Below are 11,715 nucleotides of genomic sequence, written 5' to 3'. Positions count from 1 at the left end.
ACCTTCATGACAAACTGCAATTGATTTTTTATTCTCCACAGGTGAGTTAGCTATTGCCTACAGTTAGCTGCTTTAAGCTTTAATATTTACATGGAATAGAGCTGGGTGTAATGTTGCTTTTATTATTTTACTTAGTAAAAATACAATATTAGGATTAGGATAAAGTACAGTTGTGTGCTGTGAAGTGAATTATGTTGTGTTGAACTGTTTGTTTGTGATGCTAGCAACAACGTGTGTGTGTGTGTGTGTGTGTGTGTGTGTGTGTGTGTGTGTGTGTGTGTGTGTGTGTGTGTGTCTGTGTGTGTGTGTGTGTGTGTGTGTGTGTGTGCGCGTGCGTGTGCGTGCGTGTGTGTCAGTCAGGTGTCAGTTATGGTTAAATATGTTGTGTACAGCCTAAAATTATATTTTGAAACTGAAACTAACAGACCTTGAGGGTGCATGGGTCCTGCATAGCCTGCTTTTGTACCTAAATAAATAAATACACAATGTTCTTTGGGGTGTGACAGCACCAAATATATCCCTGCATGAAACCTCATACTTAAAGTGATATATTTTGGCTTAACCCATAATGAGCCGATTCTACAAATGCCTTCTAAATCAGATGTTCTCAAACTTTCAAGATTTTTCTAAAATCTTCAAAAATAGCAGATGTATGAACTCACAGTGTGGCACGAAGTTGACGCGCTGTGAGCTTGTATATCTGCTATTTTTGAATAGCCAACACTAACATTTTAAATGACACCGATGCTTTCCAGGTTAAATAAAAAGTGTTTTGTTATAGTGATAGTAATCATTGCTATAGTGTTGTCTCTACAGCTCTTTAATAAACAACATAAACGTTCAGGTGGGTTGCCAATTTGAGCAAATAAGGAGAGGAGTATACATGTATTATAGCTTCAATTTTATAGTGCTCCAGTTCCAATTTTGTCTGCTCATTTCTTTGTGTCATCACTTCCAATTTCACTTGTTCATCCTGTATCCTGTGAGTTCTCTCTCCTGATTGGATACAATTGGTATCCCAACCTGAAAATGCATTTTTCTTTTCAGTTCACTAAAGAGCAGGAAAGAAAGGGAGACTCAAACACTCTATAGCAATATGTACAATCAGAATATAGAACTATCTAACACTTATTTTGACAAAAAATAACATCACTTAAGCTACCTTTAACAGACCATTAAGGTGCTGTGTGCATGTGTCCTGTATACTTTCATATAGGCCTAAATGAATAAATACACAACGTTTTTTGGGTGTCACAGTCGCCGCACCAAATATCCTCGTATGAAACCTCATACTTAACTGTTTACCAATAATTGTTTATAATGATATTGGTGCAAGTGTTACAGCCTGAATAGCACATTAGATTTTTATTTAATCTCTCAATTAATTTCTCAAAACTCAAACAAGGTGGTCGGTCACTGCCATCGACAACGGGAGCTCTCAGCAGGGGAGGAAAGTAGCGGAGAGCTAGCCATGATGTATGGAGGATCAAGATGACTGGAGACACTGCTGGAGGGCACATCTGAGGATGAACTAGAGAAGAGGAAGGCTTTATCTCTATCCATGGGTTGACTTACACAACTGATGAAGTCAAGTAGAAGATGGCTCAAGGTAGGAACCTTTTTTTTCATTTTGCTGCTGTTGCTTGTGTTGTATGCTGTGTGTTTACTAATGTGCTTCAAGTCGTACTATTGCTGTTATTTTGGGACCCAATGATGAAATGAAACTTCATTTCATTGACTGTTTCTGGCTCTGGAATTGAAGTCTGTTGTGTTGTGGTTGTTGTTGCAGATAGTGAGTTGTGACAGGGTGGCTCATTGGTTCATGACTGGCTTGGTGGCAAAACCTATGTACTGTATACAGTATGTAGGCCTTTTCTATCTATCTGTCTGTCGTTCTTTCTTTCTTTCTTTCTTTCTTGAGAGGAAACCTTGTTTTTCTATTTCTTTACTGAGCTGCTGCTTGTATTGTATGCTGTGTATACAAAATGTAATTCAAGGTGTTGTTATATTGCTGTCATATTGTGTTGTACCACTTTCAGTCTGACTTTTTTGGTTCTGGAATTGAAGACTGATGTGAATCTACAGCGTTTCTGTTGAAGGCAGTGAGTCACAGGGTACATTGTATGTATATGTGGATCTCGGTCACTTAAATTTGCTGATGTGTGAGACTCTGAGGTTGCTGTTTCCTTTAAAATACAAGCTAGAGGTTTTGGGCTCTGACATGACAGTCATCAAATACAAAGAAGACTGATGTGAAACTACAGTTTGTGTTGTGTTGTCGTTGCTGTTGATGGTTGTGAGTTGTGACAGGGTGGATATATTGGCTCATATGATTGGCTTGGCAACATCTACACCTGTACAGTATTTCAATTCAATTCAATTCAATTCAATTCAATTCAATTCAATTCAATTCAATTCAATTCAATTCAATTCAATTCAATTTTATTAAAGTGTCAAATCACAACAAGTTGTCTCAAGACACTTTACATGTAGAGAAGAGACCCGACAGTCCCACCCTGAGCAAGCAATTTTGCGACAGTGGCCACGAAAACCTCCCCCTTAACTGGAAGAAACGTCAGGCAGACCCTAGGCTCTAGGGTGGGGGCCTTCTGCCTCGACCGTGTCGGGGGGAAAGAAGAGAGAGAGAGGGAGAGACAGACAGAGGAGAGACAGAAAGAGATACAAGTAGTAACAATAGCAATAGTAGCAAATATAATAGTGTAAGATAGTATATGATAATATAATATAGTACAACAATAATGTGTATACAGTATATAATGGTATAATATAAGAATGTTAAGATAATATACACTAAAGTGTAGTGGTATAGTGTAATGTAGTAGAAATCCACGGTCGTGCTCCATGGAGAGGCCCGGTCCGCAGTCACAGTCTCCTACACAGTCTTGGAGCTACTCAATGGAACAGATTGGAGACTTGACTCAAGTTGACTTCTAGTTTGAGGACATTTAAGCATTTAACATGAACTCCTGGTTACTGAAAAGGTTCCTGTGTAATATAGGAGGTATCTTTTTTATTATATAGGTATTTTATTTTATTCAAGTTAGTAAAGGCTATATTGTTTGAAAATAGCAGATCTAAAAGCTCACAGCGTGTTGCAAATGCGACACGTTATGAGCTTGTAGATCTGCAATTTCCACTATATTTGTAGTTAAGTGTAGTTAATTCATAATGCACTTTTCCCCTTCCAAGAAATGTACCTCTTAGATAGTGGAGTCAAAAGTACAACGGTGGTCTTTGAAGTGTAATAACCTATCCAGAAATATATAATACTCAAGTAAAGTGCAGATACTGTCCACCAATACGCACGCACGCGCGCACGCACGCACGCACGCACATTAAAAGAAAGTTCTAACAGAGTGCCTGTGCTAGCAGTGCTACACTTCCCCAAATAAAATGTTCTTCCCCAAATAAAGTTCTTATGCTAGGTTGTAGATTTTGAAAGCAGTCTTGTGTTCCGTCTTATATAACTTCTCCTGTAAATACAAAATGGACAACACCACCAGCTATCTTTATGGCACCAACAGGTGAGACTTTTCATTATTGTTAGTTTGACGTAAGAAAGGTCTTCACAGGAAGGACTGTCTACATTAAATAACCAAGTCTAAAAGTCTAATTTGAAAATAAATGTAAAAAATAATCACGATTTTTCAAAAATAGCAGATCTACAAGCTCATAGCTCATAGCAAATATACAAGCTCATAGCGCAGCACTCGGTGCCGCGCTATGAGCTTGTATATTTGCTATTTTTTAATAGCCAAAGTATACAATAATGGTTAAAGTGGTTAAAATGATTGTGACGCCATATTAACTTATTTAGCTGGTGTCAATTAATTTCAAGGCATACCTTAGTCACATTTCTAGGTGCCGCTGTTTTATAGTGTGTGCACGTTTGCAAAGGATAGAGAGGACAAAATGAATCAATATGTGTAGGGAAGAGAAACATTTGTTATATACCATTATTATACCATTTATTTATTTATGATGAAATGAAAAGCATAAATTACTTTTCAAGGTCTGCAAATGATGACAAGATATTTGTGACTAGGTACATCAGTGGTCCTCAAACATAAATTCACATGCGTTTGGCTGCGGACCTGAAAAGGTTTTGTGCCAAGGACCCCCAACAACATTTGTCAAATCAATAAATAACCGATTTGCACCTCTATAAATCTATTTTGATATTTTGTTATCGGTTTGAATTTCAACAAATCATTGTGTGTTAGTAGGCCTATTTACAGGGTAACTTCTCACATTTTAAATGCACTATAAGAAGCTACAGACCTAATCTTTTAATTTCTTGCATCCAGCTCATGCACTTCTCCTAAAAAACAAAAGAACATTCTTTCAGCTCTTATCACCTTTATTAAAGGTAGGGTAAGTGATATTTTTTGGTTAAAACAAAAAGTATTTTGTTAAAAGGTTAAAACACTATATTCTGATAGTAATCATTGCTATAGAGTGTTTTTCAGTAAAGATGTCTCCCTGTCTCTCCAGCTCTTTAATAAACAGAAAATACATTTTCTGGCAGGTGTCCTAATCTCAGCCAATCAGGAGAAAGTACCCATTTTAAGCTTAATTTGTATAGTGTTCCAGTTCCAATTTTGCATGCTCATTTCTTAGTGTCATCACTTCTAATTTCACTTGTTTAATCTGTATCCTGTGAGTCCTCTGTCCTGGTTGGATAAAATTGGAAATGAAACTGAAACGAAAATGAATTTTCTGTTTAATAAAGAGGTGGAGAGACAAGGAGACTCCTGTTACTGAACAAACACTATAGCAATGAGTACTATCAGAATATAGAGCTATTTAACACTTATTTTAACCAAAGCAAATCACTTACCCTACCTTTAACTTTTAATGACTCTAACTACGTAACCCCTATAGTAAAACAGACCTGAGTTGCGCAACTGTACTTTTTCCGTCAATATCAAATCTCTTTGCCCCAAACATAGCCGATCTACAAGCTCACAACACGTCAGAGCTGCGACACGTTGTCAAAGTGAACTTGTAGATCGGCTATTTTTGGCAAACGTTTCCCCCCCCAGAATAGGAATGTTGGGGTTCAAGTGGTTAAACAGTCATCTGAAAGGAACAGCTCTCTGCTGTATGTCTTATTATTATTATCATCAGTGTACAACAGCTATGTGATAAACAGCAAAGAGATTATCTCATTTCTGTTAACGTTGGTTTTAGAATATCTTAACATAAGGATGGCAACTACAGCCACTACCAACCCTGCTCTCAGTAAGAATTCATCACACATACACATAATGGATAAGAACACAGGACTTGATCATTATGGGATTTAAATGGGGATAAATAACAATTTCATAGAAGTGACAACCAAACTTTTCTCAGTTGATTCCAAGGTTGTTGTTTTTTTTAATGTAGAATCCAGTTTTGCTTGGGCCATTTTTGTATTGTGCATATAATTGGATAATTTGCATATCGTTGCTGTCAGGCAGAAACCGCCCATCTCTGTATTCTTTTTTATTAGTTTTTTTTATGAATGTCCTACTTGATCTTACTACAGCGTCACACAAAAGTATCAAAAGTATATATATATATATATATATATATATATATATATATATATATCTTAGGCTATGTTGTTTTCATTCAAAAACTGAAGCCTTCCATTATAAAAATTAACCTACTCTTATGCTGCAATTTCTCTCTCAGCTCAACTACTTCTGAAGCCTATGATTACGCCTATGATCTGGACTACTATAATGATGCAGGCTTCGGACTGTGTGAATACGGGCGTCATGCGTCCTACTTCCTCCCAGTGCTCTACTACATCTTCTTCATCGTGGGTCTTCTAGGGAATGTGCTGGTGCTCTGGGTCATCATGTTTGGGGTGCGTCTCTGCAGCATGAGTGACGTGTGCCTCCTCAACCTGGCCATCGCTGACCTTCTCCTTGTGTGCTCCCTCCCCTTCCTGGCCCACCAAGCCTACGACCAGTGGCTTTTTGGGGACTTGATGTGCAAGGTGGTCATGGGCGCCTACCATGTCGGTTTTTACTGCGGGATCTTTTTCATCCTCCTGATGAGCGTCGACCGCTACCTGGCGATAGTGAGTGCGGTCCACGTGCTGAGAGCGCGGACGCGCTTCTATGGATTGATCGCTGCTGCTGTCACGTGGGTCGCTGGACTTCTCGCCTCGTTTCCAGAACTAGGCTTTGTTCAGGTACAAGAGGCCCCCTCGGGGTCTGGCAAAACTCTCTACTGCGCTCCCCGATACAACAGCCACTTCTGGAGTATCTTCGGCCTTTTCAAAATGAACATTCTAGGCTTACTGATTCCGATGACCGTCATGGTTTTCTGCTACAGCCAAATCCTTCGAAAGCTCATGCACAGCCCTTCAGGCAGGAGACAAAGCATCCGACTGGTTCTGGTAGTTGTAGCCGTGTTCTTCTGCTGTTGGATGCCTTATAACATCGCTTCTTTGTTCAAAGCCTTGGAGTTGCTTCATGTCTACACAGCATGTGAGAGCAGCAAGGCGATCAAATTGGCTTTACAAGTCACCGAGGTCATCGCCTACTCTCACAGCTGCGTCAACCCCTACTTGTATGTGTTTGTCGGGCAGAAGTTCAGGGGGCACCTGGTGAAGTTGATGAACAGGGCTCCGTGTCGGCTGTGTCAGCTTATGGGGAACCTCATTTCTCAGGACAGAATCACGGTGTCTGCTTACTCACAAACCGCCAGTGTGGACGAAAAGTCCACTGCTTTATGAAGTAACAGTGTAAAGAGTGGTGTAATCGTAGTTGTAATGTTGGTGTGTGTGTGCGCGCGTACGCATGTACAGTATGTCAGCCTTGTTGGAGTGCTGTAGGTATCCCATACAATTTATTGTAGGCGATTTGTGTTGGGCCCTGCCAATGTAAATGTCACAGGGACAGGCGCTCTAATTAATCAAATAAAAAAAACATACACACAGATTCTCCACCTGCAATGAATGGCTTTTTCTTTACATTTTGGTTTCAGTTTATAATTATACTACATTTTTGCATATTAAATCAAGAATCACCCCCTCCACCGTTTCAATACTTATTTATTAGTGGATAAATGGAAGTATTTAGTAAATGGCACAACATAATGGCTATATCCTGCATTTATTCCCCCCCCCCCCATCCGTGAGTTTCACAGAAGTTTAGTCAGTTGCTTTGTGTTCAGGTATAAGTTACTTCTTTCTACCTTTACCTGGGGCCTCATTTATAAATCATTATAAAACACTTGAATCATCCGTCTAATGGAGCATGCTCATTACAAAAGTTACTGGCTGCTGACCAGAACAGAAAACAGAAGTGAGAGAGGGTTATTACGCAGAATACTAATTTTAGAGTCAAACTGAGAAAAAACACTTCAAAGAGGATGTGACGTCAGACAAGTGGTACTTCCACAGAAAGAAGAAGTAGGCCTATATAAATGTCATCTTCAACCGAATGTGGTCTTATCTTAAGATGCACTTATGCACATAAGAGACCGAACAAGATAGTGAACAAGATAGTAAAGAAGACTATCTATCCATCTCTTCTTTCTTTCTTTCTTTCTTTCTTTCTTTCTTTCTTTCTTTCTTTCTTTCTTTCTTTCCTAATTATATCAATAACATTGTGCTTAGTCTGTTTTACCCGGCCTCAGGAAGATGTACATTCAAATGACGTTGCTTGAACACACTTTCAACCTGGCTTCCCTATTTTGAGGCTTGTTAGGGAAACCTTTTACATTTTCCTTTCCGAACTCTTCACAGAAAAATGTAATAAAGAGGTGTTCTGTATAGGTTTATTAGTTGTCATATGTTGGCTGTTATGTTGTTTTATTTTGTGTTTTTTGGACCACAATGTAAATAAGCCTCAGAGCTTTATTGAGTTTTTATCCTGGCTGATATTGTATATTGTTGCTCATGGAAGTGTTGAAAGATTATTTTCGTGCATGAAGCGTGAAATAAAATTATATATTTGTGTTTATCATTTTGGTTACGGTGTGTTATTGTTGCATATGTTTTTCATGATCAATAAAGATGTCAATTGATCAAAAAAATAGTCAAAGTGTATACATTGTGAAATTATAATTCCTGGTATGGCACTGGGGAAAGTTCCAACTAACATTTGTACATGGGGGATTATATACTGTACGTTTCACTTGTGCAAACCTAGTTAACTTTACATCCCATTCTCAGCAAGTTGCAGCTTACATTAAGCTTTATATTCATAGAGTGTCCACAACATGTGATTTTAATAAAGGTACATAGCATCTTATGTGTGGACATGACAGCCAGTTTATGTCACATGACTTTCCGGTGATACTAAGCATGTTTTTCTTCTAACGGTATCATGCACACATCGAGAGAGTCAAGTTAAATAAATACTTGATTATTAAAAGACATGGAGTTTGCAATAAAACATACTAACACATTGTGGTAGAAAACATTATGCACGGTCAGCACAGTGTCCTGGATCAGAGAATTAAGGAGAAGTTGAACTGGAGAATCGATGTTTTTTTTATAAACGGGCACTGGCACACAGTGCAAGTCAGGAACAATGCAAGTTGGGGCGTACCCTACCCATAATGCATACCCCTTTGTACTTGTTGTCAATGTACCCGGTGTGGTACCCACTACCATATGACCATATTGACAATATGGAGATGCATGGATTCCTGATATCGTCAAATACTGCTGAGGTTGTGTTGGTGACGTATAAATTCTATTCTCTGCACAGAAGTTCTATTGTGCAGATTGGCACATTGGTGCAGGGGTGCAAACGTGACGCAAAGCTTAACCAATCCGTCAAGACACACACACACACACACACACACACACACACACACACACACACACACACACACACACACACACACACACACACACACACACACACACACACACACACACACACACACACACACACACAGAGGTTCAGTGCATCCTCCACAGAACCACACACACAGACAGATTTCAGGCCTGGACAACTGCTGTTCCAACCAAAATCCCCCGAATTATGCCCGGGACATATAGAGACAGAGTGACACATTTCAGCAATTCATAGATATACAGGACAATTCGGTAGAGAATGTTGACCGAGTGTCTAGTCACCGCGAGCCTGGCTCTAGATATGCCGTGAAGTGATGACGTTGCATTGAAACCGAACAACAGCCAATCACAGGGGTTTGGGACGTGGCGTCATCAAGGTTTTCGTATAAAAGACGTGGTTAAGTGCCCAGTTGCCAATTGACAGCTACCAATGTGGCCATTTGAGGCACGGCAAAGAAAATGGCTTCTGTATATAGTACATTCAATCCTGTAGGACCTTCCATGCAAAAACACACGGCGGCCGGTAACAAGGCTATAATGAAGGACAGGTTAACTGTGCAAGGTAGTCATCTGAAGCTGAGGTATCTATACAAAGATGGGACCACTGGTCAGGTGGTGGATAAGCCCAACCCCATGTCTGGCCTGGCCAAGGTATGCGGTGTGGACAGCATGGGCCCTAGTAAGGTCTCCAGTTACCCATCTGGCTCTCAGGGAACTGGGAATGGAAGCACCGGCACTGGTGTCAAGACGCATGTCTTGACTCCTGAACAGGTTCTGAGGCGGCACCGCTCCCAGCTGACAACCCTGGAGCAGACAGAAGTCCACTCCTACCCAGCCGTCTACTTCCTGGGACCCAACGCCAAGAAAAGGTCCACCATCGCTGGCGGCGACAACAACTGTGGCTATGATGACGACGATGCTCACTACATCCACGTCCCACACGACCACCTGGCCTACCGCTATGAGTTCATCAAGGTGATTGGTAAAGGCAGCTTCAGTCAGGTGGCCGAGGTGTACGACCACAAGCTGCAGCAGCACGTGGCCCTGAAGATGGCTCGCAATGAAAAGGGCTTCTACCGGCAGGCGCAGGAAGAGATCCGCATCCTGGAGTACCTGCGCAAGCAGGACCGAAACGACACCATGAACGTGGTGCACCTGCTGGACAACTTCACTTTCCGCAACCACATCTGCATGACGTTTGAACTGCTGAGCAACACCCTCTATGAGGTCATCAAGAAGACCAAGTTCCAGGGATTCTGCCTGTCGATGGTCAAGAGGTTCGCCGTCTCCATCCTGCAGTGTCTGGAGGCGCTGAGCAGACACAGGATCATCCATTGTGACCTCAAGCCTGAGAACATCCAGCTCAAGCAGCAGGGACGAAGCGACATCAAGGTGATTGACTTTGGCTCAAGTTGTTTTGAACACCAGCCGGTCTATACTTACATCCAGTCTCGCTTCTACCGCGCCCCGGAGGTGATCCTCGGCTTGCCCTACGGCCTGCCCATCGACATGTGGAGCTTCGGCTGCATACTGGTTGAGCTGCTGACGGGCTGCCCTCTGTTTCCTGGTGAGGATGAAGCCGACCAGCTGTCCTGTATCATGGAGCTGCTGGGCATGCCTCCTCAGAAGGTCCTGGAGCAGGCCAAACGGGTGAAGAACTTCATCAACTCCAAGGGCTACCCACGGTACTGTTGTGTCAACACGCTGCCCTCAGGGGCCATTGTGCTCACAGGGTCCCGTTCGCGCCGAGGCAAGATGAGAGGCCCCCCGGGGAGCAAGGACTGGAGCTCTGTGCTCAAGGACTGCGAGGACCCCACCTTTATGGACTTCATAAAGAAGTGTCTGGACTGGGACCCCTCCACACGCCTCACACCCAGCCATGCCCTCAGGCACGCCTGGCTGTACCGACCCAAGCCCAAGCCCCTGGCCGTGGCCGACAAGAGCCCAAAGGCCCAGACAGTGAAGAGGCTTCCTGAGCCCCATGCCACCTCCTTCCCCCCTATCCTGGCTAAAGCAGGGCCTGGCCTGGGCACCGCTGTAGCCACAAACAAACTGAGGAGCAACATGATGGGAGACTCTACCGCGGTAAACACCCAGAACAATGGGACCATTGGTCAGGCACTGAAGATCAGAAGATGTATACTCCAAAGCTAAACATAGGAAAAAGAAACCATCTTATTGGATTAGTGGTGTGTTGAGGATAGGAGGGAGGGTGAAAACACCCTCAAGAACGAACAAACAGAAAGATTCTGTCACTGTGCTGCATTGCCTCCGCCTCTTGATGGATGCAATGCCGCAGAGCTTGAAAAGATGGATGCAATGCAGCGGAGCCTGAATGAAAAGATGGATGCAATGCAGCAGAACCTGAATGAAAAGATGGATGCGATGCAGCAGAGCCTGAATGAAAAGATGGATGCAATGCTGCAGAGCCTGAATGAAAAGATGGATGCAATGCAGCAGAAGAGCCTTGAATGAAACAATGGATGCAATGCTGCAGAGGCTGAATGAAAAGATGGATGCAATGCAGCAGAGCCTTGAATAAAACAATGGATGCAATGCAGCAGAGCCTATAATGAAAAGATGGATGCAATGCTGCAGTGCCTGAATGAAAAGATGGATGCAATGCTGCAGAGCCTGAATGAAAAGATGGATGCAATGCAGCCGAGCCTTGAATGAAAAGATGGGTGCAATGCAGCAGAGCTTTATTTAATATGTTGCATTTGGGATACAGAAAGAGGGATAGGAGTGTGTGTGGAGCTAATTGCACTTCTGGAAGAAATAGAGAGGGGACGATGATTGACCAAGACCCTGGGTCAAGTCACCTTTTTTTTCCTCAATCTTTTACAGTTTCCCTGCAGGGGATTGTATCTTTTTTACAACAT

General features: G+C 42.0%; 2 protein-coding genes across 3 annotated transcripts; both read left to right on the top strand.

The window, feature by feature from the left end:
* The first annotated feature begins 3,416 nt into the window (after positions 1-3,416).
* LOC308078062 (C-C chemokine receptor type 5-like) lies at positions 3,417-7,248 on the top strand. Of its 2 annotated transcripts, none has more exons than XM_080419122.1 (2): positions 3,417-3,545; positions 5,704-7,248. In XM_080419122.1, exons 1-2 carry the CDS (start codon positions 3,508-3,510, stop codon positions 6,755-6,757), a joined length of 1,092 nt encoding a protein of 363 aa, XP_080275248.1. In that variant the 5' UTR covers positions 3,417-3,507; the 3' UTR covers positions 6,758-7,248. The 2 variants fall into 2 exon arrangements, with proteins under 2 accessions (XP_080275248.1, XP_080275249.1); XM_080419123.1 differs by having other exon boundaries at positions 3,494-3,545; positions 5,847-7,248.
* A 2,086-nt stretch (positions 7,249-9,334) lies between these two features.
* Positions 9,335-10,987, top strand: LOC308078958 (dual specificity tyrosine-phosphorylation-regulated kinase 2-like; the record flags this gene model as incomplete). Its single annotated transcript, XM_080420297.1, has 1 exon — positions 9,335-10,987. The coding sequence occupies one exon, from the start codon at positions 9,335-9,337 to the stop codon at positions 10,985-10,987; it is 1,653 nt and encodes a 550-aa protein (XP_080276423.1).
* Positions 10,988-11,715: the final 728 nt, after the last annotated feature.

The sequence above is a fragment of the Gymnoscopelus braueri genome (genome assembly GCF_963280865.1).
Source record: "Gymnoscopelus braueri genome assembly, chromosome: 22".
NCBI lineage: Eukaryota > Metazoa > Chordata > Actinopteri > Myctophiformes > Myctophidae > Gymnoscopelus > Gymnoscopelus braueri.
The sequence above is the reverse complement of the archived record's forward strand: the minus strand, read 5'-3'. Positions and strand labels throughout refer to the sequence as shown.